At 41.9% G+C, this 23601-nt stretch overlaps 1 protein-coding gene across 2 annotated transcripts; it reads left to right on the forward strand.

The window, feature by feature from the left end:
- ESCO2 (establishment of sister chromatid cohesion N-acetyltransferase 2) lies at window positions 1-22421 on the forward strand. 2 transcript variants are annotated; one of them, XM_005284101.5, is made up of 11 exons: window positions 1-239; window positions 3819-3884; window positions 5511-6540; window positions 11306-11396; window positions 12325-12385; window positions 15427-15559; window positions 17094-17225; window positions 17546-17635; window positions 19495-19638; window positions 20049-20230; window positions 21430-22421. In XM_005284101.5, exons 1-11 carry the CDS (start codon window positions 16-18, stop codon window positions 21560-21562), a joined length of 2286 nt encoding a protein of 761 aa, XP_005284158.2. In that variant the 5' UTR covers window positions 1-15; the 3' UTR covers window positions 21563-22421. The 2 variants fall into 2 exon arrangements, with proteins under 2 accessions (XP_005284158.2, XP_005284159.1); XM_005284102.5 differs by having other exon boundaries at window positions 158-341.
- Window positions 22422-23601: the final 1180 nt, after the last annotated feature.

The raw sequence follows: 23601 nt of genomic DNA on the forward strand, positions 1-23601 counted from the left end.
CGGGCGGTAGTGGGGATGGCGCTCTTCACGCCGTCGGGGCGTGTCCGAAGAGGCTTGGCCAATGGACGTGAGGGATGGCGAATGACGACAGATGTGCCCAATGGGAGCCAGGCTGGGCGGCCGGCGAGGGGCGGGCCCGGGCGCGCGGCAGAGGGGTGGGACTGGGGCGCGCGCGGCTGGTGGCGGAGCCGCGCGGATTCGAAGGAGCGGCGGTTGGCGGCGGCGGGAGCAGCGCTGAGGTGATTTTTGCCCGGGCGCGGCCGGACCGCTCGGCCTGAGCTGCAGGGAGCGGCTGACCCCGGCCCTCTCTCGGATCAAGAGCGGCGGTCTGGGGGATTGAGGTCAGCGGCTCCCGGCCTCGGGGGGGCTGCGTGCGCCCCCCCCCCCCGGGTCCCAGATAAAGAGCGTCCCGGGGGGGACGGGACGTGGGGACGGGGGCTTAACATGGCCCTTACCCGTGCGGCTGCCATGGGCACGGAAAAACGACCCAGCCCTCCAAGCAGCGTGGGCCGCTGGGCGTCAGAGCTCGGCTTGGGCCCTGGGTTCACAGCCCCGCCCAGCGGCGACCCTGCCTCTCTGAGCTAATGGGGAGCCAGCTGGCACCTGCTGCCCGGCCCCCTTTGCCCGGGGCCTGCCTTGGGGAAGGGCCGCCGGAGGAGCCCGCCGGACTCCCCTAGGAGCAGCCAGAACAGGGCGCCCCCGGGCATGAGAGTGGCCTTTGCCCTCTGCTGATCGGCTGTTTGCTTCCCCCCCCATCGCTTCCCCTCAGCTTAGCTCCACCCCTGCCTCCCTCATCCTCTTCTCTCCTGCTCTGAGCCCTTTGCCCCCCCCCCCGCCCGTTTTATTTCTGCTGAGCCCCCTCTTGTTTACTAACCCCCCCAAACCCCAATCCTGGCATTGAAGTGCTGTTTGCTGCCATCCCAGTGGTTACGTCTACACTAGGGTAGCCTGGAGCATGTGGGCACTGCATGCTCAGCTAGCATGGCTATAAATAGTAGTGTAGAGGGGGAGGCATGGCTTAGCAGAAGAGCCTGCGCTGCATGCCTGACCCTCCAGGTTGTATACCCTACTTGGGATTCCTATATGTCCAAACAATGCCCCCCCCCCCCCCCCCAATCTATGCTGCTGTTTTCAGCAGTGTGGTGTCCTGCTGTTCCCCCTCTCCCCTCGCCAGAGCCTTTCATTGTGGTGTGTAGCTACCATGTGTAGTGGCAGTAGTCTACCCCTGCTATCAGTGTACATGTAGCCATTAGCAACGGAGGGTCCCGTGGCACCTTTGAGACTAACAGAAGTATTGGGAGCATGAGCTTTCATGGGTAAGAACCTCACTTGCATCTGAAGAAGCGAGGTTCTTACCCACGAAAGCTTATGCTCCCAATACTTCTGTTAGTCTTAAAGGTACCACAGGACCCTCTGTTGCTTTTTACAGATACAGATTCAGACTAACACGGCTACCCCTCTGATACATGTAGCCATTGTTCATTCTGCTGGTGTGTTCTAAGCTACCACTTCCCCCACCTGTGTTAATACAGTGCCTAGCACATTGGGCCCCCGTTCTTGGTTGATCCTTAGCTGCTACCGTGATTAATAATAACGAATCATGCATTCACACTTTTCCCCGCTCATGTTTTCCCATCCTCATTATGTACCTGACCTGGGTTACCATGTAAAGAAGGAAGAAAAGGTATTTTGTTCTGTTTGTGCCCAAAGAAAGTGGAAGGTTGTGGTCATCTTTAGCTATTTTGCACATAATTTTCTGGCCATTGTGTGTGTTTAGGAAGGAAAGTTAAAAAAAAAAAATAGAATTGCAAGCAGTGGTCTTGGTGGCTCTGTAGTATTGTAAAGCACTGATTGCTTGCAAATTAACTCACAACTCTACATCAAATAGTGGAGCAGGGAAGAGCAAGTGCAGAATGCTGCTATCCCTCTCTGGGGTAACACTCTCATCTGGTAGTTCTTCACTCTCTAGATGCTTGTCCAGCTTTCATATGGAAATAGGTAGGGCTTTTTAGTTTATTTCACCATGTTAAGTATTCTCCCACCTCTTGTCCAACTGTCTGTAATGGGCTATCTTGATTATCACTACAAAAGTTTTTTCTCTTACTTAATTAGCCTCTTAGAGTTGGTAGGACAACTTCCACCTTTTCATGCTCTCTGTATGTGTATATATATCTCCTCACTATATGTTCCATTCTATGCATCCGATGAAGTAGGCTGTAGTCCACAAAAGCTTATGCTCAAATAAATTTGTTAGTCTCTAAGGTGCCACAAGTACTCACGTTCTTTTAGTTTGTCTTCTCTCTAAACTGGAATATGATTGAGCTATGCAAAATTAATGGTGTAGAAAAAGTAAATTGGACACTTTTATTTACCTTACCCATAAAGCAAGAGCAAGTTGACATACATTAAATTGAAAAGCAATAAATTTCAAACTGATAAAAGGAAATGCTTATTTACCCAATGCATAACTAACCTTTGGCCACAAGATATGATTGAAGCCAATATCTTAATAGGATTCAAAAAAAGGATTGGATGTTTATATAGATATTGAGAATATCCAGAGTCCTATTAGTTAGGATAGCAATTTTTTAATTATATAGATTATAAACCCTCATACTTCCAGGCAGAAGTGAGCTGTTACTGATGTGGGTCAGGAGGAAACTGATTATTGGCAGATTAGTCAACAATTATACCTTATCCAGGTTTCTTGCACCTTCCTCTGAAGCATCTGAGGGTACGTCCAGACTACCCGCTGTATTAGTGGGTAGCGATCGATTTATCGGGGATTGATGTATCGCGTCTCATTAAGACGCGATATATCGATCCCCGAACGCGCTCCCCGTCAACTCTGGAACTCCACCGGAGCGAGCGGCGGTAGCGGAGTCGATGGGGGAGCCGCGGCCGTTGATCCTGCACCGTGTGGACCCAAGATAAATCGATCTAAGATACTTCAACTTCAGCTACGCTATTCACGTAGCTGAAGTTGTGTATCTTAGATCGATTGCCCCCTCAGTGTAGACCAGTCCTGGTACTGGTCACCATTGAAGATAGGATGCTTGACTACAGGGACCACTGTCTGAGCTGGGATTTCAGTTCTTATGTTGCATGAGGGTCAGCTAATGTAAAGAGACTTTTCCAGCATCATTGTAACTCCATCTACATTATGGCTTAAACCAAATTTGGGAACCAACGTTTAAACATTGCTGTAAAATGGTTTGGCCCTATTTATGCTGTCTCCTCAAATTCCTATCTTTCTTGTAGCCTCATAATACCAAAATCAATAAACTATGTAAAAGGCTTTTTAGGCACATTGGCATTATGCAATAAATATATCTTGAGGTACACTGATGCATTTGTACATGGCACATGAGAAATGGGCTTTAATACTTTAATTTTGCTTCAGTACTGATTGGGGCCCTTTCTTTTCCGTGTCTCCTCAAAAGGGTTTCTTCATAAATCCTTTCTGTTTGAAGTGTCTCAGGTGTGGTCCCCTGCCAAGAGAAGGTTTTTTTGGGGGGGAAAGTTTGAGATTAATGGGCCATGATATTTGGGAGATGGAAGATCTTTGGAAATTAGGTTTAGGAACAGTCATTTTCCTTTAAATGTTTCTTTAAAAATAAGAAAATGTTTGCTCTAGAAACCAATGGAAAGTGGCTTTTTTAGGTTGGTATGCATGTGCTTCTTAACTTTTTTTTTACTTAGTATTAGATATTTTAACGCTCTTTTAAAGAGTGAATATCATATAATTTATAATACAGTTACATTTGTGTGTAATATAACTTCATAAATTATATCTTGAAATGTCTTCTAACTTTCAGGCACTTTATTGAGATGGCAGCTGTTACTCCAAGAAAAAGGAATCGTAGTTCTACTAGCTCTGATAGGTGTGTTTATCTGTTCATAATCTTGTCTTTGCTATTTGTGCAATAATATTAACAAAATGTTAATTTCTTGTTTGCGCTTTTTATAAACTTGTTTGCACTTTTAAATATAGTTATAATAATGTCATAACCAAAATGTTTTAAAATAACAATTTATGCATAAAGCTAACCAAACAATTTCAACAAGTTTCCATGTTTTCAACAGGTTTCCACCTTTGGCTCCCAAACATAACAAAGCATCATGAAAGTATACCCTCAAATACCCTCAAAGTACTGTATTTAAAATTAGTAAAGTCTTGACCACTTTAGTTTGGTTCAGGCCTCAGGCCTCATACTGGGCCTTCATTAGGGCCTTCACTTACTACACAAGTGATAAAACCAGCCCAGTGCAAACCAGTGTGGTGTTGCCCCATTAACCCAGACTTACAGAAGACTGTCAGTTTAATCTTTTTATCATCATTTTTAAGTCTATATATTCTATTAGATGTAGAATCTTCTCCAGCTTTCTACCTTAAAAAAAAAAAAAGCTGTCAAGCTGCTCAGTACAATACATGTGTAAAGTATTATGCGTTACTAAAGAATGAAAAAGCCACTTAAGTTATTGCATCTCATAACTGTTCCCCCCATTTTATAGTAAAAGCATTGAGGGAGTTAAAACATTTCTTCTGTTCTCAGTACATGAAGTGAACCATTAAAGAATCTGTTTTCAGTGTAACAAATAGCCCCATCTGTCTGTTTAGTCTGCACATTACTTTATTCTTTTAGTTGTAATAATCATAGGTGTTACTCATAACAAGTGTAAGAAAAAACATTTTTGGAAGTGTGATTTAAGTTGAGTGATGCTCTAAAATGAGCCAAGTGGTGAAGATCTACAATATTTTTTGCTCTGCTTAAGGGAGTATAAGATGTCAAATGTTATTCTTGGAGCTCTAGTGGCAGAATTGATGCTGCTCATGATTAATAAGGAAGTAAAATGGCAGTTCCGTTACCTTGTGCTCCAAGGACTTTTCTGCACTACAGATGCTATAGCAGCATAGCTACGCCACTGTAGTCATGCTGGCATAGCCCTCTACCATAAAGGTAGCTGAGGGAAGGGGTTTTTCAGTAGGTCTAGCAATACCCCCTTCCCAAATGACGGTAGCTACATTGACAGAAGCATTCTTCTGTCAACATAGCTGCATCTACACTAGGGGTTAGGTCAGCATATCTGTCACTCAGAGATGTGATTTATTTTTTTCATACTCCTGCCCGAGGTGGCTGTCAGCCTAACTTTTAAGTGTAGACCAAGCCTTTAATACAGGCAGGCAAAGAGATCTGTTTGTCACTATTATTAGTGGAAAAATCCTAGACCCTGTGCTGCCCTCTGTCCATATTTGCAGGTCCCAGTGACATTTATAGAAACTGTAGATGGAAGGTAGTATACAGCTCTTTGTTAAGGTGCTTGAATGCTACAGTGAGTGTGGTTTAAAAAAACAAAACACCCTAGGTAGATTTTGTGATTATTTACCAATAGAGGAAACTACTCTAAGAGAAACTTTAGTGTGACTTAAACAGAGCCATGACTATGCCTGAAGGATTCTCCAATCTGTAGAAGAGGGAAATGTTTATTTTATTTTTTTATTTTTGTAGTGTATTCTTAGCACTTGGGACTCCGGCAAAAAAATTGATGATGGACATCACTGTGGATCTGTCTCCAGTCAAGACATCTACAAATCGGACCTTTGCTTCTCGAACAAAATGGTCACCTAGATTCAGTGATGAGGATAAAGAAAACCAGGCTTCGCCTCTGAAATCCTCCATGTCCAGGAAGCTTGATAATTCCCCACTTCAAATAGCCAGCATCCCAATGACAGCATGTAGGGAGTTCCTGGGTAAAGTGTCTCCAAAGTCTGGTTCCCCATACAAGCCCATTGTGCCCGCGGCATCTTTCTACAGCAAAGAAAACCGGTACCTCACCCCACTGGAGAGGAAACTGGTAAATGAAAGCCGCCCTCTTAGTTGGAGGGACGATGATGGAGACCTCCCCAGTGCCAATAGGACGGAGAAAGTACAGGGAAATATGAACCTCATCAGGAATGCAAGCTCAAAAACAGCCAAACGTCAGACTGATTCTAAGCACACCAAGACTTTACCAAGAAACTCTAAGAAAGCCAAGGTAGATATAGCCCCTGTCAAACCTGTTGTGGAAAAGGAAAACATTATTCGTCCAATTGAAAAGAAAATGGAGGCTCCTTTCCGAGTCCTAAGCATGAAAATGAAACCCTTGCTGAAGCTCCAGATGGGAGCAGCATTCTTTTCCACTGGGAAGAAATCCCATTCTGGTCCTAAAAAGCTGCCTTCAGGCCTTAAACCTTCCCAGCTTCTCTCTAGTTCTGCAGCAGAGGGTGACCAGCTGAGACGATCTGGAGATACAGAGTTTCACTCCGATGATAAAAAGGAAGTTGCCAAGGCCAGTGAGGTATCAAAACATGCAAGTGTGCCCCAGAAGAAGGGGAATGAAGATATAGAGGAGGATAGGGAGAAATTGGCCAATAGCATAAGTCAAAAGGAGGTCATTCACAAATTGAAGATCTCAATGCAGAAAATTGAATTGATCCCATTTAGTCGCTCTGATTCCTCAAAGCCTTTGACTCCAGAGGAGACTGATACAAGGAACCTGGTAAGTAGCACTGAGAGTGTCACTTAACATATGTCTGTATATTAAGTGGGTACTTGCTTTATTCAGCAAGGATGTAGTTGCATTGCTAGTTCTAGTTGTTCTGAGGCACGGGGAAAGTGTATGGTACATTAAGCAAGGCGTGTTCCAGAGCTGTATCAAAGAAAGATATTCCTTAAAAGATTTACTCCTGATTCATGTGACCTCAGGCAGTAACTAGAAAGCTCTTTGTCAGTGTGGCTTTGAATTCCTGAGCATGTGGATGCAGGATGTTGTGGAGTAGGGCAACACTGAAACTAATAACTTAAATACATACTTTGAATGACATGTGTAAATGTACAGAGAAGTCTTGAGAATTGAACTCTCATCTCTTCACTGCTGCTTTGTTCCCATCCACTGGTCACTATTGTTATTATTATTGTAATAACTATAGTTATTGTATATACTATCTAGGTTTAGGTTAGATGAGAGGAAAGCTTACTCAAAAGGAGATTTTGTAAAATTGGACTCATACCCTTTTTTGCTTTTATGAATGCAGCATAAAAGACAATTTAAAAAAAAAATCTGCTTTTTTAAAACCTTATAAATATCAAGAATATGAAGTGTGGCCTCCCTTGTTTGACTGGAGGACTTGTTGATGCTCAGATTTATAGTCCGAGCATTCTCCTGGTCTGTGTCATACTTTAACTGAAGGGTCAGTGTTGAATCTTCAACAAAGCCATCCTTTCTCCCAAGTGTACTAGGTGCAAGAGTTGCATAGTTAGTAAAAATGCAGGCTTAAACTGTTAGATTAAAAATCTCTTACCCTTTTAATTGTTCAGCCTGGTCTCTTAAATCTTGTGTTGTCATTTAACTAGTCATCAGTCACCAGAGAATCTTCAGGGTAGACAAGACCTGAAATTGTAATGCCTTTTTTTTTTTTTTTTTTTTTTTTTTTTTAAAAGGGGGTGGGATTTGACTTGGTAGTTGGGGAACTTTCAGGTTGCCTTCATAATCTTAACCATAAGGGCACAAAAAACAATATATTTGTTCTTTGTAGTCCACCTTTAATGCACTCGGTCTACACTTATATCCCCTTTGTGTCCTAATTAGGCTGGTAATTAAGTCTACCAGTAAGTATTGTATGCAAAAATATTGACTTCACTTTTAAAAAAGCAATCTGTTGAGACGCATAATATAAAATGGAAGGGACATCAAATAATTACAACTGTTTGTTTTTACTGTGCCAAGAGGTGTGCAAAGCCATGGGTTCCCTGCAGTTCCAGGGAATTGATAATAGCATACCCTAACTGATCCTAAAAGATCAGGCTCAAGTCTCCAGAGGAAGCCAGAATTCCCAAGGTCCCTGTCAAGGTATTCTCTTTGGGATGTTTCCTTGTTGGCCTCAGTGTCAAGGCAAGTGAAACAAACAATTGAGCAAAGAAAAATTCTTTGAGCAAATCTGGAAACAGATTTGTTTTGAGCCTTCTCCTGCGTCCTGGGGATTCTGTTTGCACCCTTGCTGGTAGCCAATGCAGCCTGAGTGGTGACGTAGGAATGCTACAAATGAACTCCAATCTTGAATGTAAAGATTGCCCTAGAGTAATTCCTTTCCCTGTAGAGTCCGAGTGTGCTGGTTCTACAGATTCCCCAGCCCAGGGCGTGAGATTAAACCCAAGCTTATTATGCTTAAGTGAAGCAGTAACAATGGGTTTACTGAGCTGGTCTCTATCCAAAACATTTTAAACTTCTATCTTCTGAGGACAGTGGCTCTTCAAAATAAGATAAGGAGCAGTACAAGATAAAGGGGTGGGAGGATTTTGCACTACTGTTCCCTGCAAATTTTTTCTCTGCAGAAAATACGTTCTGCTGGCGAGGTACTGCAGTTGCGCCTTTGGCCCACCAGAGGCTGTTGTGGCACCAGAACAGAGAGCAGGTGGCTCAGGAGCAGTAGCAGCCGGCTGCGTTCCTCACAGCACCCTGCTCGTGGGGCCTGGTTAGGAGACACAGGATATGGGGAGGGAGAGACAGAGCGGAGCACATGGGGCTGCTGGCGGGGGTCACATAGACTGGGGTTCAGAAGGGCTAGTGGGGGGGACAGACTGGGGCAGGGGCTGAATGGGAAATGGGGTGCGGGAGATGGAGGAAGGGGATGTGGGGGTGGCTGAGGGGGGTGCAGGGACACATGGGGATGGGGGAAGTGGGGTGCAGGAACACATGAGGATGGGGCAGATCTGCCTGACTGAATGGGAGAAGCTAGGGGTCAGCCAGTGTCTGCATAGGGAAGGCTCCCCAACTCCCTAACAGTCCCTCCTCCCCAAAAACCCTATTCTGAACTTCTCCCACCCACACCCAACAACCCTCCAGGTTCACTCCCAGGCTCCTTCCCAGCAATTACTTCTCTCTCCCTCAGCTCCTCCGTTACCCCTAACTTCCCCAAGCTTTTGCAACACTTCTGAGGGGTCTGGGAAATATGGTTTTGGATTGTAGTTTAAATTATTACTCAAAGTTCTGTATTAATATGCCTAGTAAGGAATCTAGTTGTCAAAAAACATTTCCTGAATCTTTTTTGCTGTCTGTATTGTGGCAAACATACTTGCTGACAGATATTTTGCAATAAATTACCAAAATAATTTAAACTGGCATGATTATATTGTGTTGTTTTAACAAATATGTAGAATTTTGCAGAATTTTAAAATATTGTGTGCAGAATTTTTAATTTTGGGCACAGAATTCCCCCAGGAATAACTTATTAAGTACTGGCATTCTGTTCAGTGCTATACAAGAAAGGAGATGTTCTGAGAGGAGCTAAGTCCAAACCGATGGAAAAGTGAATGCACAGTGAGATTTGGGGGAAACTGTTCGCTTAGAGCATCTTTCTTTTGGTAATAGGTGGCTTGGTGTATGTAGGCTTGGAGACAGGGTGGGAATTCAGACATAGGAGGTAGTATCAGGAGATGTGAAGCTAAGAGTGGGAAGGATAGAAAGTGCAGTACAATTCAGAAGCAAGTCAAAGAAGAATGGTGTAGGCTTGGGTTCAAAGAGATGTGGTGACATGTTTTGTGGTGGGCGAAGAAAGGGATTTTAGCTGCTGTCTGCAGAATAGACTAGTGGAGTAAGGTGGGTATTAGGGAGACCAGAGAGGAGGTGGTTGCATAATAAAGAAGGGTGAAATTCAAAATGGCCAAATGTTTTGACCCAAACTTTCAAAAGTGTCTAGTGATTTTGAATGTATCAGTGTTATGGTGTACAACCTGAGACAACTTATAGGGGCCTAATTTTTAGATAGGTCTGAGCACTCCCAACCAGGCTGCTTTAGGATGTCTCAGACAATGAGGCACCTAAAATCACTAGGCCTTTGAAAAGTGGGGCCTCTAGTTCTAGGGACAGAGTAAGGGTATGACTCTTAAAAACGTACCTTGTATGAGGATCAAAAGCATGTTCAGCACTCAAATGGTTTAAATTTAAAAATGGCTCTCAAAAATCAACACTGACCAGTTAGCTCCTGCGAAGTCTCACTTTTGTGGATTGCTAGAGAATTGTTTAGTTTTGGAGATAGAAACCAGAACCTAACTCAGCATATAGATGCCACAGGTAAGATTGACAATGGAAGAGTGCAGCAATAAAATACCTAATGCAAACCAGGTTTGGGGCCTATTTCATTATACTTAATGTCACATTTTACTGCCATTTTCTGGCACCTAAAAGGTGTTTGGAGGAGAGGATAAGTAGTATTGGAATACTTTTTCATAGCTGTACTGGTCCTTGAAGGGAAACAATAGTCAAGGTGAGTAATAGCTTTTATTGGACTAATGAGTTTTATACTCCTGTGTTGGTTTAATAAAGAGCTATTTATTGCCTTCTTTGTTCACTTCTCCTGTATTAATGTATCCATCACATTCCTTACTTGATTGCCAGTGTGTTTTTACAATACAACATTAATAAAATACAAATGTTGGGTAGGTCAACAATCTTGCATATAAAATAAAAAATATAACTTCAAAGCAGCTGGACCTGCTGTGATTGCAGGTTCTTAGGATAATAAACTGCATTTTCAGAAGCCTTGGGTTTATGGAAATGAATTTGTATCACTGGATTTGCTATCACAAAATTATAGGCCAACTTTGTGCCTTGATCTAGTCTCAAACAGCTCCTTTTTGAGCTGATGGTTTTAGTTGGTGGCTGTCCATGGGATTATGGTTTTGGTAATGGAGGGGAGGATTAATATGTTCTAGCTGTCATAGAAACTAAAAGTGGGCAGAAATTTAAGGTAAAAATCAGTCTAGCATGGTCATTAATTGAATCTTTGCAGGAAATTCCCAAAGGCTTTGCAGTTTCAGAATTATAGACACCAAGGTAGGACCAGGATACCAAAAATGTTGAAATGAAGAAATAATCTTACAGAACTGCAGCTAGAAGTAGTAGAAAGGCACGTGAGGGACATCAACAACTTGCCATAAACCTGGCCATAAGTAACTTGTGCCCCCAAAAGAGCAGCTTCTTCAATACTGAGGTGCGGCCCATAAGACTGCAGGTTCCAGCATACAATATTATCCAGTATTGTTCAGCTCAAGGTGGAGCATTACATGGTGGAATCTCTAGCCTCTGCAAACCACGTCTCTGTATTGAAGAGGATAAAGGCTGTTAGTTGCATTTCAGAATATCCTTGGCCACATTTGGCCTATGCCTGAGTGCTCGAGCTACTTGAGATTGAGTAACTAGCAAACTGGAAACTAAGTCAAGGTGACAGTTTTTCTTTGGTCTTTGAGAATGTTTATCTGTATTACAGAATGTGGATGAAGCTGGATCTTCCATAAACCGTGAGTTGGACGATCAAGAGAATATTCCTTTCAGTCAGTCTCCAACAGAGAATAATAAAGGTAAATAGTGCTGCAGCTGTATTGGTCTAGGCACCTGTCATGATGTTTATGTCCCAAGTTCAGTAAGTAAGAAATCATGTAGTTCAACTTCATAGAGTATTTTTCATTTACTTAAAGGGATTGATTATAAAATTATTGCTTAGGCCTCTCTTCTGGCTTTCCTATGTATTGGTGTCTGGCTTCTGTGTCTGATGTGGAATCTGATGGGAGGCAAAAATGCTGATCTTTGGCTATTGGCAATACAGTCAAAATACTATGGAAATTAAAGGCAGTCCAACAGCTGAACTATGAAGAAGGTCTTCCACCCTTGTGGGACAATATTTACCTTTTTTTTTTATTTGGTTTTCCTCATCAGTTTTGCTTAAAAAATGGACTGAAATTTCTCCTGTTGCAGTGAAGTCTAGTGCTGTATTTGTGACACCACACTTTCTCTGATAAGATTGCGAAGCCATGAATACAGGGTATGCTTTAGCGATGAGATCACAAGTTGGGCAAGTCTGGGTTATGATAAATGGTGTTAGACATAGTCTTCTGCCATTAATAAAATTATTAAGCTATTGATGCAACAATTTGCTCTAATATAAATTTTTACATGTTCCCCGGTGAAGGTTCTACTGGAGATTTGGTTTGCCCTGACCCTTGGCTTGCAACAATTTTTTTCATAGCATAAAGCACAGGATATTCTGTCAATAGTTAATTGGATCAAAAATAGCTAGTTCAATATAAAAAAAAAATTGAGTGGGTTTTTATTTGTTGCAGTACCAAAATTTTTCTAATGCTAATGTAAGCTCTTGGGTATTGGGAGTTCAGAGTTTTTCATGCTTGTGTATCAACTGAAACTACTGGTTCACCTAGGTCCCATTTCTAGATACCCACATGTTTTGTATCGTCATTGTCTAATACTAACAAATTGTGTGACTCTTTCCAGTGTCCCCTTCAGCAGATGTTGTCTATCCCATATTCAGTACACCCTCAGTCAACAAAACAAGGTATGTCTGTCTTACTCTAACACTCTCCAAGAATGAGACAGAAGTTTGAACAATACCTCCAGAAATCAGATTTTAAAAAATACAAGACCATAAATTCCAAAAATAATAAACAGTTTCTCTTTGCCAATGAGATGTGGTGAGGGATGAGAAATAGCCATCATTAAGATATGAAAGTGTTGGATCTTATTTTTGAGAGGGAAGATGAAACACTATTCTTTCTTTGGGCTAAGCTGCAGACTTGGAATTTAGAGATGTGGGTGCAGTTCCTGTCTCTACAACGCTTTACTTGTGTGATGTTGGGCAAATTACTTAATCTCTGTCTGCCTTATTTTCCCATCTGTAAAGTGAGGATAATATTACTTTCCCCATCTTTTGTCTGACTTGTCATTTTGGTTTATAAACTCTTCTGAGCAGGGATTGTCTCCTGTGTGAATCTATCTAGCCTAGCACAATGGAGCCTTGATCTCAGTTAGGTCCTGTATATACTGCTGTAATGTAAATAATAAAAATTGTCTAGTGGAATGGAGGAAGACAATATCAGGCCTTAGCAGAGGGACTTGGAAAAATATTACTAGGTTGTCATCTCTGACTATTACTATCCTATATTAAGTTTCAAACTAGTGAAATAGTTACCGTTTCTGAAGTAAAGTCATGTTTACTGAAATTATTTGAACTACAGTCCCCAGAATGCTTGTGTAACTTGCCCATGTGAATGTTCTAAAATACTGTCGCTTCTTAAACTTGATGTCAGTTTGGTAGACTACCTTTCTGCTGCTGCCTTTTAGTAGTGTGGCTTTCTGTACGTTGTAGTGATTAATGTTAGCAATATGATTGTTCCAGAGATGTGAGGGTATCTGGTACACTGGGAAGTACCTTCAACCAGCTGAGAAGTTCATCGTTTTAATATAATTGCACTGGTTAAAGTGTTGTCTCTCGTTAAATCTTTAACTGCGTAAGGAGTATGACATGGTTATACCAGATACGGTACATTCAACGTTTCTCAGCTGATCAGCCTTTCCATAATACCCAATGACACTGGTGTTCAGACCATCTTTTTGTGTGGAAAGGGGATTGCAAGATAGAGAAGATAAAAGTTGACACGCAGCTATGAAAAGAATTGAAGCTTCTATTTTCTATTCTCTCTCTTCCCTTTGTTCTAACCCAACCCTTATCTAGTTGAGCATGTCTTTCAAAGGTCTGTTGGGCACTGGCCTTTAGCATTGCCCTTCGTTATATTGCATAACTTTATAGGATTGATCTGTGTGATTATCTGTAACAATATTAACATCTTGTGCTGTTAAATAGATTAGTACAGCCCTGCAAATATTCTTCCTTGTAGAATATGCTCATGCTAATGTGTCCATGACTCTGATTACTTATGTTTGACAAATCCATTGCCATATTATGTTTCCAGTGGAAATGTTCTGTTTTCCCATGCAGAACCAGAACCAAAACCACTAATCCCTCTGTCTTATTTAATCATCTTTCTTTGGAGCAGATTGCTAGTAATCAAAACATTCTGATTTGAATTTGTTGTGAACATAAAATCACTTAAAATTGTTGTAGTTCTGAAAGAGCCAAAAAAAACTTGTCAAACTTATAATTCTCTGCCACTTAAGAGTGAGAGAGATATCTGATTACATATTTACATTGCTCCCTTGTGGGGGCTTTGCATCAATATGGAAGGTATTTGAAAATGGAATTCTGGAATATGCCAAAATCCTGGTGTTTGTGATTAACCAAAATATGGCCTTGGATTTGCTGTTACCTCCTACACTGTCTCTTGGGAATAGATGAGTAGAAACTTTTTCTACGAGAACTATACTTTAGCTTTCTGCTTTGGGAACTCTCCTTGGCATCTATACCTAGAAAACTGTTCAATGCTTATCTCTGTTAATCCCATGTTAAGGTTATTGTACAACAGTTAGCAAATTTAAAGTGGTGGTTCCTAAAGTAACCCTGCCAGCTTGCGTATAGCTAAAGCACTAAAGGTAAATCTATAAAGCACTACTTATTAACAATTTTAATATGTGCTTCTCCAAAGCGCAAGTCTCATATAAATGTTTTTAAAAATTCATATAAAGACTCCATCTGGATCAATAGTCTCATGAACAATCCTTTCCAGATCTTCCCTCAATTTACCCATGCCCTCCGTTAGCCTTACTATTTGTTTTAAAAGTTAGCAAAACTTTGTCTCCATTGGACCAGAATGGAGAATTGAGTCCCAGAATTGCAGGCCTTTCCCTGAAAATGCCTCCAATTCTTTTATCTAAATCTGGTACCTATTTCAGAATCTCAGATAATCTCCACTGCTGGAGCAGAAGTCAAGGGGAGAGATGGTCTGAGGTACTCTAGGGCATGTGAAGGATGTGCTTAAGAGACCAAGTTACAGTTACTTTTAGGACATTCAAAGATATGGTCCCAACTTTTTGTATGATTAATGCCCCAGCCATAAACATTTTCATAGTTCATGTTCCTTTTCTTAAAGGGGGATGAGAGAGGGAGTGGTGTGCCCATGTTTGAGTGTATGGAGTAGCAAGGGATTCCACCCATTGTCTCTCTCCCTCTCAGCACAGGAACACTTAGATCAGTGGTCATCAGCCTTGTTATAGCCACCATCCTCAGTGAATTTAAGGAAGAGGAATCCTGGCAGCTCAGCTCTGTTGACTCATATCTGCAGTATGGAATGTGCTTGAGTTCAGATTTAACACCTGAGATGTAGGCTCTTGTATTCTTCCTCTAGAACAGTTCTAGAGCCACAGGTTTGGGTTACAGTCTAGAGGCAGTGATGTTCCTCAAAGCCTTGAGTTGTTTTTTGGTGCAGCCCTTAGAACCTTGGTTGTTTGCATCTCGACACTGCCATCAGGCCAGCTTCCTACTATCAATTTTAGTATGGGGTCTCTTGAAACAAGAAGAACTAACCTGAACACATGTCTTGAGTTCCTTTACTGGTCTGTTCTGGGGAGCTAGTCACATCAGTATTCAATCTGACTGTGAGTGTGAAATGACTAATTCAGATGCAACTCTGAAACTACTTTCAGACCACAGCCTTTCCCAGATGATCTGGCTTCTCCCCTGGGATTCAGCCCACCTACAAAAATGGTTCATACCTTCCAGAAAACCAGCAAGAAAACAAAAGAACTAAGCAAAGACTTTAAAGACCAGATGATCATTGTGAGTATTCCTCTGTGGGCTGTTACTCATTCTTAGGGGAGCTTGCACTACCATGTGGTAGTAGTGAAATGAGCTTTCAGGCTAACCAATACAAGATTCCCTTACTTATAAATCTCAAACACTGTATACAGCTCTAATGAATTGTATAAATCTTTCTCCAAAATTTCAAATGTAAAGATTATGACACTTTGTGAAACTCTTTTCTAAGGTTTCCTTGGGGTTAAAGCTTTACTATATCTGTGAATCAATAGGAAACTTGTAGAATTTGCTATTAAAAATGCCTGTATGGATACCATAGGAGTGAATTTGCTGGACACAGAAATACTGTTTCCCACTGCTGCGTGATTTGTTGCCTGAGCAGAGCCAGCATAATGCTGCAGCCACATTAGTAGACAACTAACGTCATGAAGGCCAGTACCACAGTAGGGATGTTGTCTAAAACATTCTGTACCTGGGAGTTTATCTGTGACTGAAATGCAACCCCACTGAATCAATGGAGGGTTTCATAGAACAGATATGAGGGATGAAATACTCACCTAGTGGTGTCCTGTGTGTATAGTTCATTCCCTTTGAAGTCCTGGCCTTACAATGGAATGCGACCAAATGGCATCATTAAGCCCTGTGTGCCATTTGCAATAAGCTAAAGTCACCTGTATGCATGTAGGCCTGGCTTGACATGAGTAATTGGACATAGGTGAGGCTTCATTTCTTGGGAGACAGGATTAGGGCGGTAAATGGATCAGCAGGCTGGGAACCGAATGTCTGTACTAGCTAAGATAAGGGGGAACAACAGGGAACCATTTACAGTGGGCAAGATAACAATGGATAAGATCTTTACTTTTTACCTCATAAGTCAGAAATGTAAGTCGTACATGGGCAGTGTGTGGACAGATCATGCTGTATAGGGATTGGTTCCTACAGAGTAAGTAACCAAGGTAATCCCAAGCTGTGATGCAATGTACCATGTAAAGGAAGAGGCTAACTCCCTATGTTTGAGTCTCATCAACTCCGTGTACCTTTGCTATATATCATATAGAGGAACCTGAGTGATGAGACTGGAATTAAACTGAGGTCTTGGGGAACTCCAACAATGGACTCCCATCGTGCCTTACATTTAGAGCTGCATTTTTGATTACAGTTTGTTCTTTATTAATTTTATCTGCTTTTAAAAAAATTCTTAGCATTTAATTCCTTGTCTCTGCATTGCCTTCCCAAAAAAAACAAAACAAATACAGAACGACTTAGTGAATTCTTGGTATAAACAGGAGGCACTGTGGTCTGGGGGAATGACCATGGAATTGAGTAAATAATCCCAGTCCTGCCCCCTGCTCACTCTGTGGCCTTATGCCATTCCCTCAGTCTCTGCTTTAGTTTTTCTATCCATACAAGGACACCTATCTCATGAAGGGCATACTGTAGAGATTATGTTAATTATATGCCTTGAATATGTGAAGTGCTATGTACAGTTCTGAATATTCTATAAATAAACAAAAGGTTGTCCTCTGACACTTCTGACTTTCTTTTGTAATGACAGGACGCTGGACAGAAGCATTTTGGTGCCATCATATGCAAATCATGTGGCATGATCTATACAGCTGCCAGCCCAGAGGATGAAGCCCAACACATCCAGCATCACCAGCGGTTCCTTGAGGGAATTAAATATGTGGTAAGGCAATGGCTGACCCTTTTGCCAAAGAACCCTTGAAGTAGTACTTATTGTTGGGTATAGAGTTAAGGCTACACTAGGCAAAGGTTTTGTATCCAAATAACATGATCAAATTAAATTACTTATCTATTATTCCAGCAATTGCCTTTTATTAACATACGTGAACTAACGGGTTAACATACATGATCTGATTTCCTGCCTGCAAACTGCTAGGGTTCACATTACAACTATGGAGGCTGTTCTATTAAAGAAGCCTTAGCTGAATCCTTTTTCTTCTTCTTCTTCCTGGCAGATAACTTTATTTTTTTTCTCTGTGGTAGGGTTGGAAGAAAGAGCGTGTTGTTGCAGAGTTCTGGGATGGGAAAATGGTTTTGGTCCTTCCAGATGATCCAAAATATGCCATCAAAAAGGTGCAATATTTCTTTTTAGCTTTGTCTGTACAGTGCCTAGCATGATAGGGCCGGGGTCTGTAGGTGCTACTACGATATTAATTCTAAATAATAATCACTTGTTTCCCACTTGTCAGGAGAAATCCATATTTAGTGATCAACCTCTCACTCAGTGATCACTCTGCAAGGAATTAACGTGGCTGGTTTCTACCATACTTAGAGGAGGGATGAACTTGTGGCCGATTCACAGATCCAGGAGATGGGAGATGTGGGTTCTACTCACAGCTTTGCCGCAGACTCCCTCTATGACCTTGGGCAAGTCACTGACCTCACTGCAGATAGGGCTGATACCTGCCTTTGGTTAAACACTTTTCTCCTTTACAAATCTCAGAGCTAAGTAATCTTATTGCAGCCATGTTAGTCTTCCAGTTCATCTTTGCTCACACAAATGAGCCATTCCTCAGTGCTGAAGACTCCTTTGATCTTATTCTTACATTACCAGCATAACCCAGTCTGCTCCTTACTGAGGAGAATGGCCTGTCACTTTTCTCATTTGCCACCTGTTTCAGTTGCTTGATGCCTCACTAAGGGCCAAGCTATGGACCACTTATTCACAGTGATGAGCAGTTAATTCATAGGAGTAGTCTCACTGGAGTTAATGGGACTACTTGTGTGAGTGACTGCTCATCAGTGCAAGTTGTTCACAATCTGGCCCTTAGGTATTTGAGGCAAGAACAGACTTTTGGGATGCTGTCATTTGTAGAACATTGCTCTTGCTACCCTGTTGTAAAAACACTTGGTAAGAGCTTGTCCTCCATGCTCCAGATTGTGTTTGTAAATTCCAGCCTGAAACATGCAGCTTTCATGCTCAGTGGAAAATCTTTAGCTAAATTGATTATCAAAAGAAATGTTCATACAGTTGTGTATGTTGTTTTTCTAGATTCTGTTGAAGTAAAACTACCTGAGGTGCTGGAAGTACCCCGTGGGTTTCTTTTGTTGCTGTAGAAAAATAGCACTGTTCAGAAGCCCAGTGGCTCTGAGAGGGTGTACATGTGCTCGGGTAGTATGGCGATTAGCAGTAGAAGAGCCAAGGGAGAGATTTGAGGACTGAGCAGGGATACATTAGTCCAGAGTATCCTAAAATGGAGAGGGAAGTCCCCAGTCCTGGAGTCTACCCAGTATAAAGCACTAGTGCTGGTTTGAGTGGCTGGTTTTCTGCGGCTTAGCTTTTACTGTGCTTTGTTAAAAAGCAATGAAAACCTGTCTGCTGATTTGGAATCAGTCCACATAGCAGCTGGTGAGCAGCAGCTGCTGCTAGGTTAACAAAACTCCCGTGATTCAAGTCACAGGCTAAGTTTTGCCTGGGCCCTTCCTCTCACATCTCGTCAGTCATGGAGGGGGGAAATACCAATCTGCTGCCTTTGCCACGTGAGCCTTGTACCGGTGTGCAATGACACCCCCACCCATAGCTTTAGGCTGAGCTCCCATCATCCACAAAGACAATGGTCTGCATGTTGTATAGATATTAAAGGGTGGGGAGAGTCTCTTAGAGTCTACCTTTCTGCCTGTGGAAAAAGGTCTACTGTAGTATAAAGGCATGTCTACTCAAATGTATCAAACAATGAAGCTTCTACCATTCCATAGGCGACTATTCCAATTGCATAAATCTCTCAGTAGTGCAAACCTACCAAACTATGTATTTGGCACAGGCTGCTAGTGCTTTTAATGAGTTGCTAGATGCTCTGCAGTTGGACAGTGAACTTCCATTGTGGTGATCACTGGGTTCCATTCAGGTGCACAAGCCCTCTGTTTGAAATTGATTACTTGTCTATCCTAGACTCTAATGTGCATCTCTGAACCTCTTGTCCTAACATCTATAGGCAGAAGATGTGCGAGAACTTGTAGATAATGAACTGGGATTTAAACAAATTGTGTTAAGCTGCCCATCCAAGATTAAAACCTACTTTTTTGTATCCAATGAAAGGAAGATAGTTGGTTGTTTAATTGCTGAACAAATCAAACAGGTATGTGTTCTAAATAGTATCTTAATTGTATAAGATGAAAGAAAATTACATTCAGACACTTGGGGTTGTTAGCAAACCTGTATGTCACAGGTACTCCTGGCCTTGTAAAGTGTATGTGGGGGGAGGGGGAAATGGGGGTTGGCTGGATGGTTTTAGAGCTCTACACTCTCACCATCATGAAAATGCAATTGACAAGAATTAACCAAGTTGTTAGTGATAGGTACAAAAATCTTTCAACTGAATTCAGATGTTGGGCCGAGGTGGTTTATGTAACCATTTATCTTTCTTTAAAGGACCAGTGTAATAAATAGTTAATTGCCTTTGGTGTTACAGCAGCAAACTCACCTGCATAAGTTTCTGTATTTCCCTCACAACAGAGACTCATTTGACTTAGTGTTTGTCCTTGATAGGCATTCCGGGTGCTGTCTGAGCCTAATGTTCCACAGTCCCCTAATCAGGATGTCCTGCAGCACCATCGTGCCTGGCGTTGCTCCATAAAGCCGGAAGCTGCCATTTGTGGGATCAGTAGAATCTGGGTGTTCAGCCTGATGCGGAGAAGAGGCATTGCACGTCGTATGGTGGATGTAGTCAGGTAAGGAAAAGGGATGCCTCTCCCAAAATGAAACTGCTAAGTAAGCCATTAATATGGGTGCACACATGATGGGAACAAGATTTCAGCTTGGTTTATTTTCAGGGGGAAGAAAGTGCTCACAGCAGAAACATTAAGTAAATGTCTTTCAGAAAGGTGTAAGCTAATGTCATTCAGCAAGTCTGAGAGGTTCATGTAACAGTGCAAAGAACTGATTGAAATATGCACTTAATCTGACATCAGTCTGTGCCCTTATGGTGGGTGGAAGAGAAATGCATAGAACTATAAGTATTGTGGCTTGGATTTTTGACAGTGCTCAGCTTTGGCCAGACTCTGCTTCCACTGAAGTCACCATGAGACCAGAGTTTAGCAAAGGCTGAGCACTTTTCAAAACATCACCCTGTATATTCTGGGTTGGGCTTATTTCATGTTTAACCAAATAGAATATAGTCTGTGAACCATTTAATAGGCATGGGTTTTGTTCACTTGTAAAACACCCTAAGTTAACAGTTGCTGTCTGCCCAGTACTCTGAGAATTTGTCAGACTTCAAAAAGAATAAATACTTAGTCTGCCATTGCGTCTGTATTTCACATGTTTGCTGTAATGCAGCTTCTTAAAACACCAGTTTATTCCTGGTAAGTAGCTTCTGCGGTTGGGAACTTTCAGATTTGTAGGGATATGAAATGAATGGATTTTCTCTTCAATTGAGAACTGTTACCATCATAGTTGGTTAGCTGTTGCAGACTGTTTAGAATGCATCCTTCTGGTCACTGACCCGCAGATGCCTCCAAGCAACTGTTCTCCAGTATAAATTTAATGTGAGAATGCATAGAGCAAATGTAATAGATGACTATGGGGAACTTCACTTACCAAATCCTGACTGTGATATTGGTAATCTGAAACCACCAAACGTCTAAATAAAACTGCTGTAGTACTGTACCTGCTCTATTCTCCTGTTTCAAATCTGGTCATCACTCCTGTGCTGCTGCTTTTTATGTCAATTTCATGGAGTAAATTCTCTATACAAAAATGGTTCCCCCTCAGTTTGGAAAACAGTATATATAATGGAAATGCTGTCAAAGTATAGAAGAGGTCAGGGAACAAAACACAGGCACTTATATTACAGTAATAACAGCCATATAAATACCTAGGCAGAACCAAACTCTTGCATTGCACTGATCACTGTCCTTATCTGTTTCAGAAACACATTCATGTATGGCTGTTACCTAAGCACTGATGAAATCGCCTTCTCTGACCCAACACCAGATGGCAAGCTGTTTGCAACTAAATACTGCCAAACCCCTAACTTCCTTGTTTACAATTTTATTAGTTAAGACCAATTCCAAACAATCACAGTTAAATTGAACTAGAGCTGTTTGGTCTGCTAAATGTAAAGCAATTTGAATGTTTAATTCTTATTCAGCCATGTTCCATTTTAGATTCCTACTGAGTGCTAACTCTTGCTTCTTGATCAAGTTAAAAGCCATGGAGTTAAAAGAATGTTGTCACTTTCTGTACATAATTGTGTTCTGTATTTTAATGTTTGTACTTTGTGAAACTAAACCCAAGTTTGTGATTCTAAATGTTTATTCTGAAAGCTAAAGTTTTTATTGCAATAACTTGTAAATTTCAAAAATAATTATATTAATATAAAGATTTCTCTGAGTTAGATTTGGCTTGGATAAATGTTTGGCTACTTCATACCACAGGAGATGAGGGAGATTCCAGCTAAACTTGAAACTTTATATGTATGCTACAGCTGGAGACACCAGTGTTATGCTATCTGTGCTGCTGAGGGAAGTACCAATGGGCCAGGGATGTTGCAGATCTAGATTATACCTGGTGCTAGAAGTTGCATGCTGGGAGTTAAGTGATGGGTGAGGACTCTACACCTATATGGTACCTTTCCAGAGTGGGAGCTGCAGTGAACAGAAGACAGAGCAAAACATACCTGCTGGTTGCTGTTATTGACACAGCACTAAAGCTTACCTGAGACAGGAGTGGATGTAAAGCACGTGTAGCTGTGGCCTGAACCCCTTATGCACGAAACTATTAATATGAATCTCCACTTGCTGCTCGGGGATTAAAGTTAAGATTGATCCTAAATCTTGCTGTATACAGACTCAAGTATTCTTGCACTGGTGGTGGTGGTGGTGTGGATAGTTTGTTCAATAAAAGTCCTCTGAAATTTAATTTGGTGCCTCATTTCTGAAGGTTACAAGCACAAGCAGTTGGATGAACACTTGGGTTCAGAAGAGGTGTGTTTTTTGTTTTTTAAAACAATGAATCCCTTCAATCTACTTTAAGGCTCCAGTGGCCCCTTTGACTTCACAATCCCATGTAAATTGTCTGAGTCACTCTCTGGCTTGCAGGGTTGTTCTCCACCTTTCCACCAACAAATCAAGCAGCAGCAGTGCTAACTACTTCCCCCAGTCTTCTGCATTAGAGGACCCATGTAAAAGAGCCTGAGGGAAACACTTGCAGGCTCCATTTAATCCCTAGTTTCACTGCCATGCTATTCTCCAGGAAACAGGTGTCTGGTCTTGACCTCCACAAGTACCACATCTCCCCTTAACTATAAATGTATTTGAGTGAAGTCCAACTACTCTTCCAGGCCCCTGCAAATTGAAATTGGCATGTATTTATTTCCCTCCAGATATAATCTTTGATTAGTTTTGAGGCATGGCTTGTTCTCTAAACTGATAATGCTATTGCCAATATCTTTATTTTACTAAGGATGCTTCTCTCTGCTGCTGTCAGGTTTCTAAATGCAGTGGATTACCACTTTAGTTTCGTAGGATGTTAGCTAGGTGGACTGACTTGCTTAAGTGTCTACAACTATTTTAGCCTTTGTAAACATACTAAACTAACTCCTCCATTTAACGTTGTTTCAGTGTTACGAACCAGCTCAGTTAGGGAACATGCTCGTTTAAAGTTGCGCAATGCTCCCTTATAACATCCTTTGGCTGCCTGCTTGTAAGATTCTGTGGAAGAGCAGTGACTTTACAAAGGAGCATTGCACAAGTTCAGCTTCTCTGCCTCCTCCCCCTCCCTCCCAGTGCTTCTCCTATGGCCAAACAGCTGTTTGGAGGAGCTTAGGACTTTCTGGGGAGGAGGAGGAGGGAAGCGCTGTAGCTCCACTCTTCCCCCTCCCTCCCAGAAAGTCTTAAGGGCTGCTAAACAGCTGTTTGGTGGCTCTTGGGGGGGAGGGGGGCAGGAAGGGATGTAGCATGCTCTGGAGAGGAGGTGGAGTGAGGGTGGGAAGAGGTGGGCCTGGAGTATTCCCAGCAAAATCCAAGCCTATTCTCCGGGGAAGCTGTTCCTGCTGCAAAGGTGCTTCCTAGCATCCTTGCCTGCAGCTGGCTGTGCCTGT

The sequence above is a fragment of the Chrysemys picta genome, chromosome 3 (assembly GCF_011386835.1).
Source record: "Chrysemys picta bellii isolate R12L10 chromosome 3, ASM1138683v2, whole genome shotgun sequence".
NCBI lineage: Eukaryota > Metazoa > Chordata > Testudines > Emydidae > Chrysemys > Chrysemys picta.

Coding starts and splice junctions, on each gene's coding strand:
- ESCO2 (XM_005284101.5), top strand. CDS start 16: ATGGCGCTCTTCACGCCGTCGGGGCGTGTCCGAAGAGGCTTGGCCAAT. Junction 12,386..15,426: donor CCCTCAGTCAACAAAACAAG/GTATGTCTGTCT, acceptor AACTACTTTCAG/ACCACAGCCTTTCCCAGATG. Junction 17,636..19,494: donor CAAAATATGCCATCAAAAAG/GTGCAATATTTC, acceptor TAACATCTATAG/GCAGAAGATGTGCGAGAACT.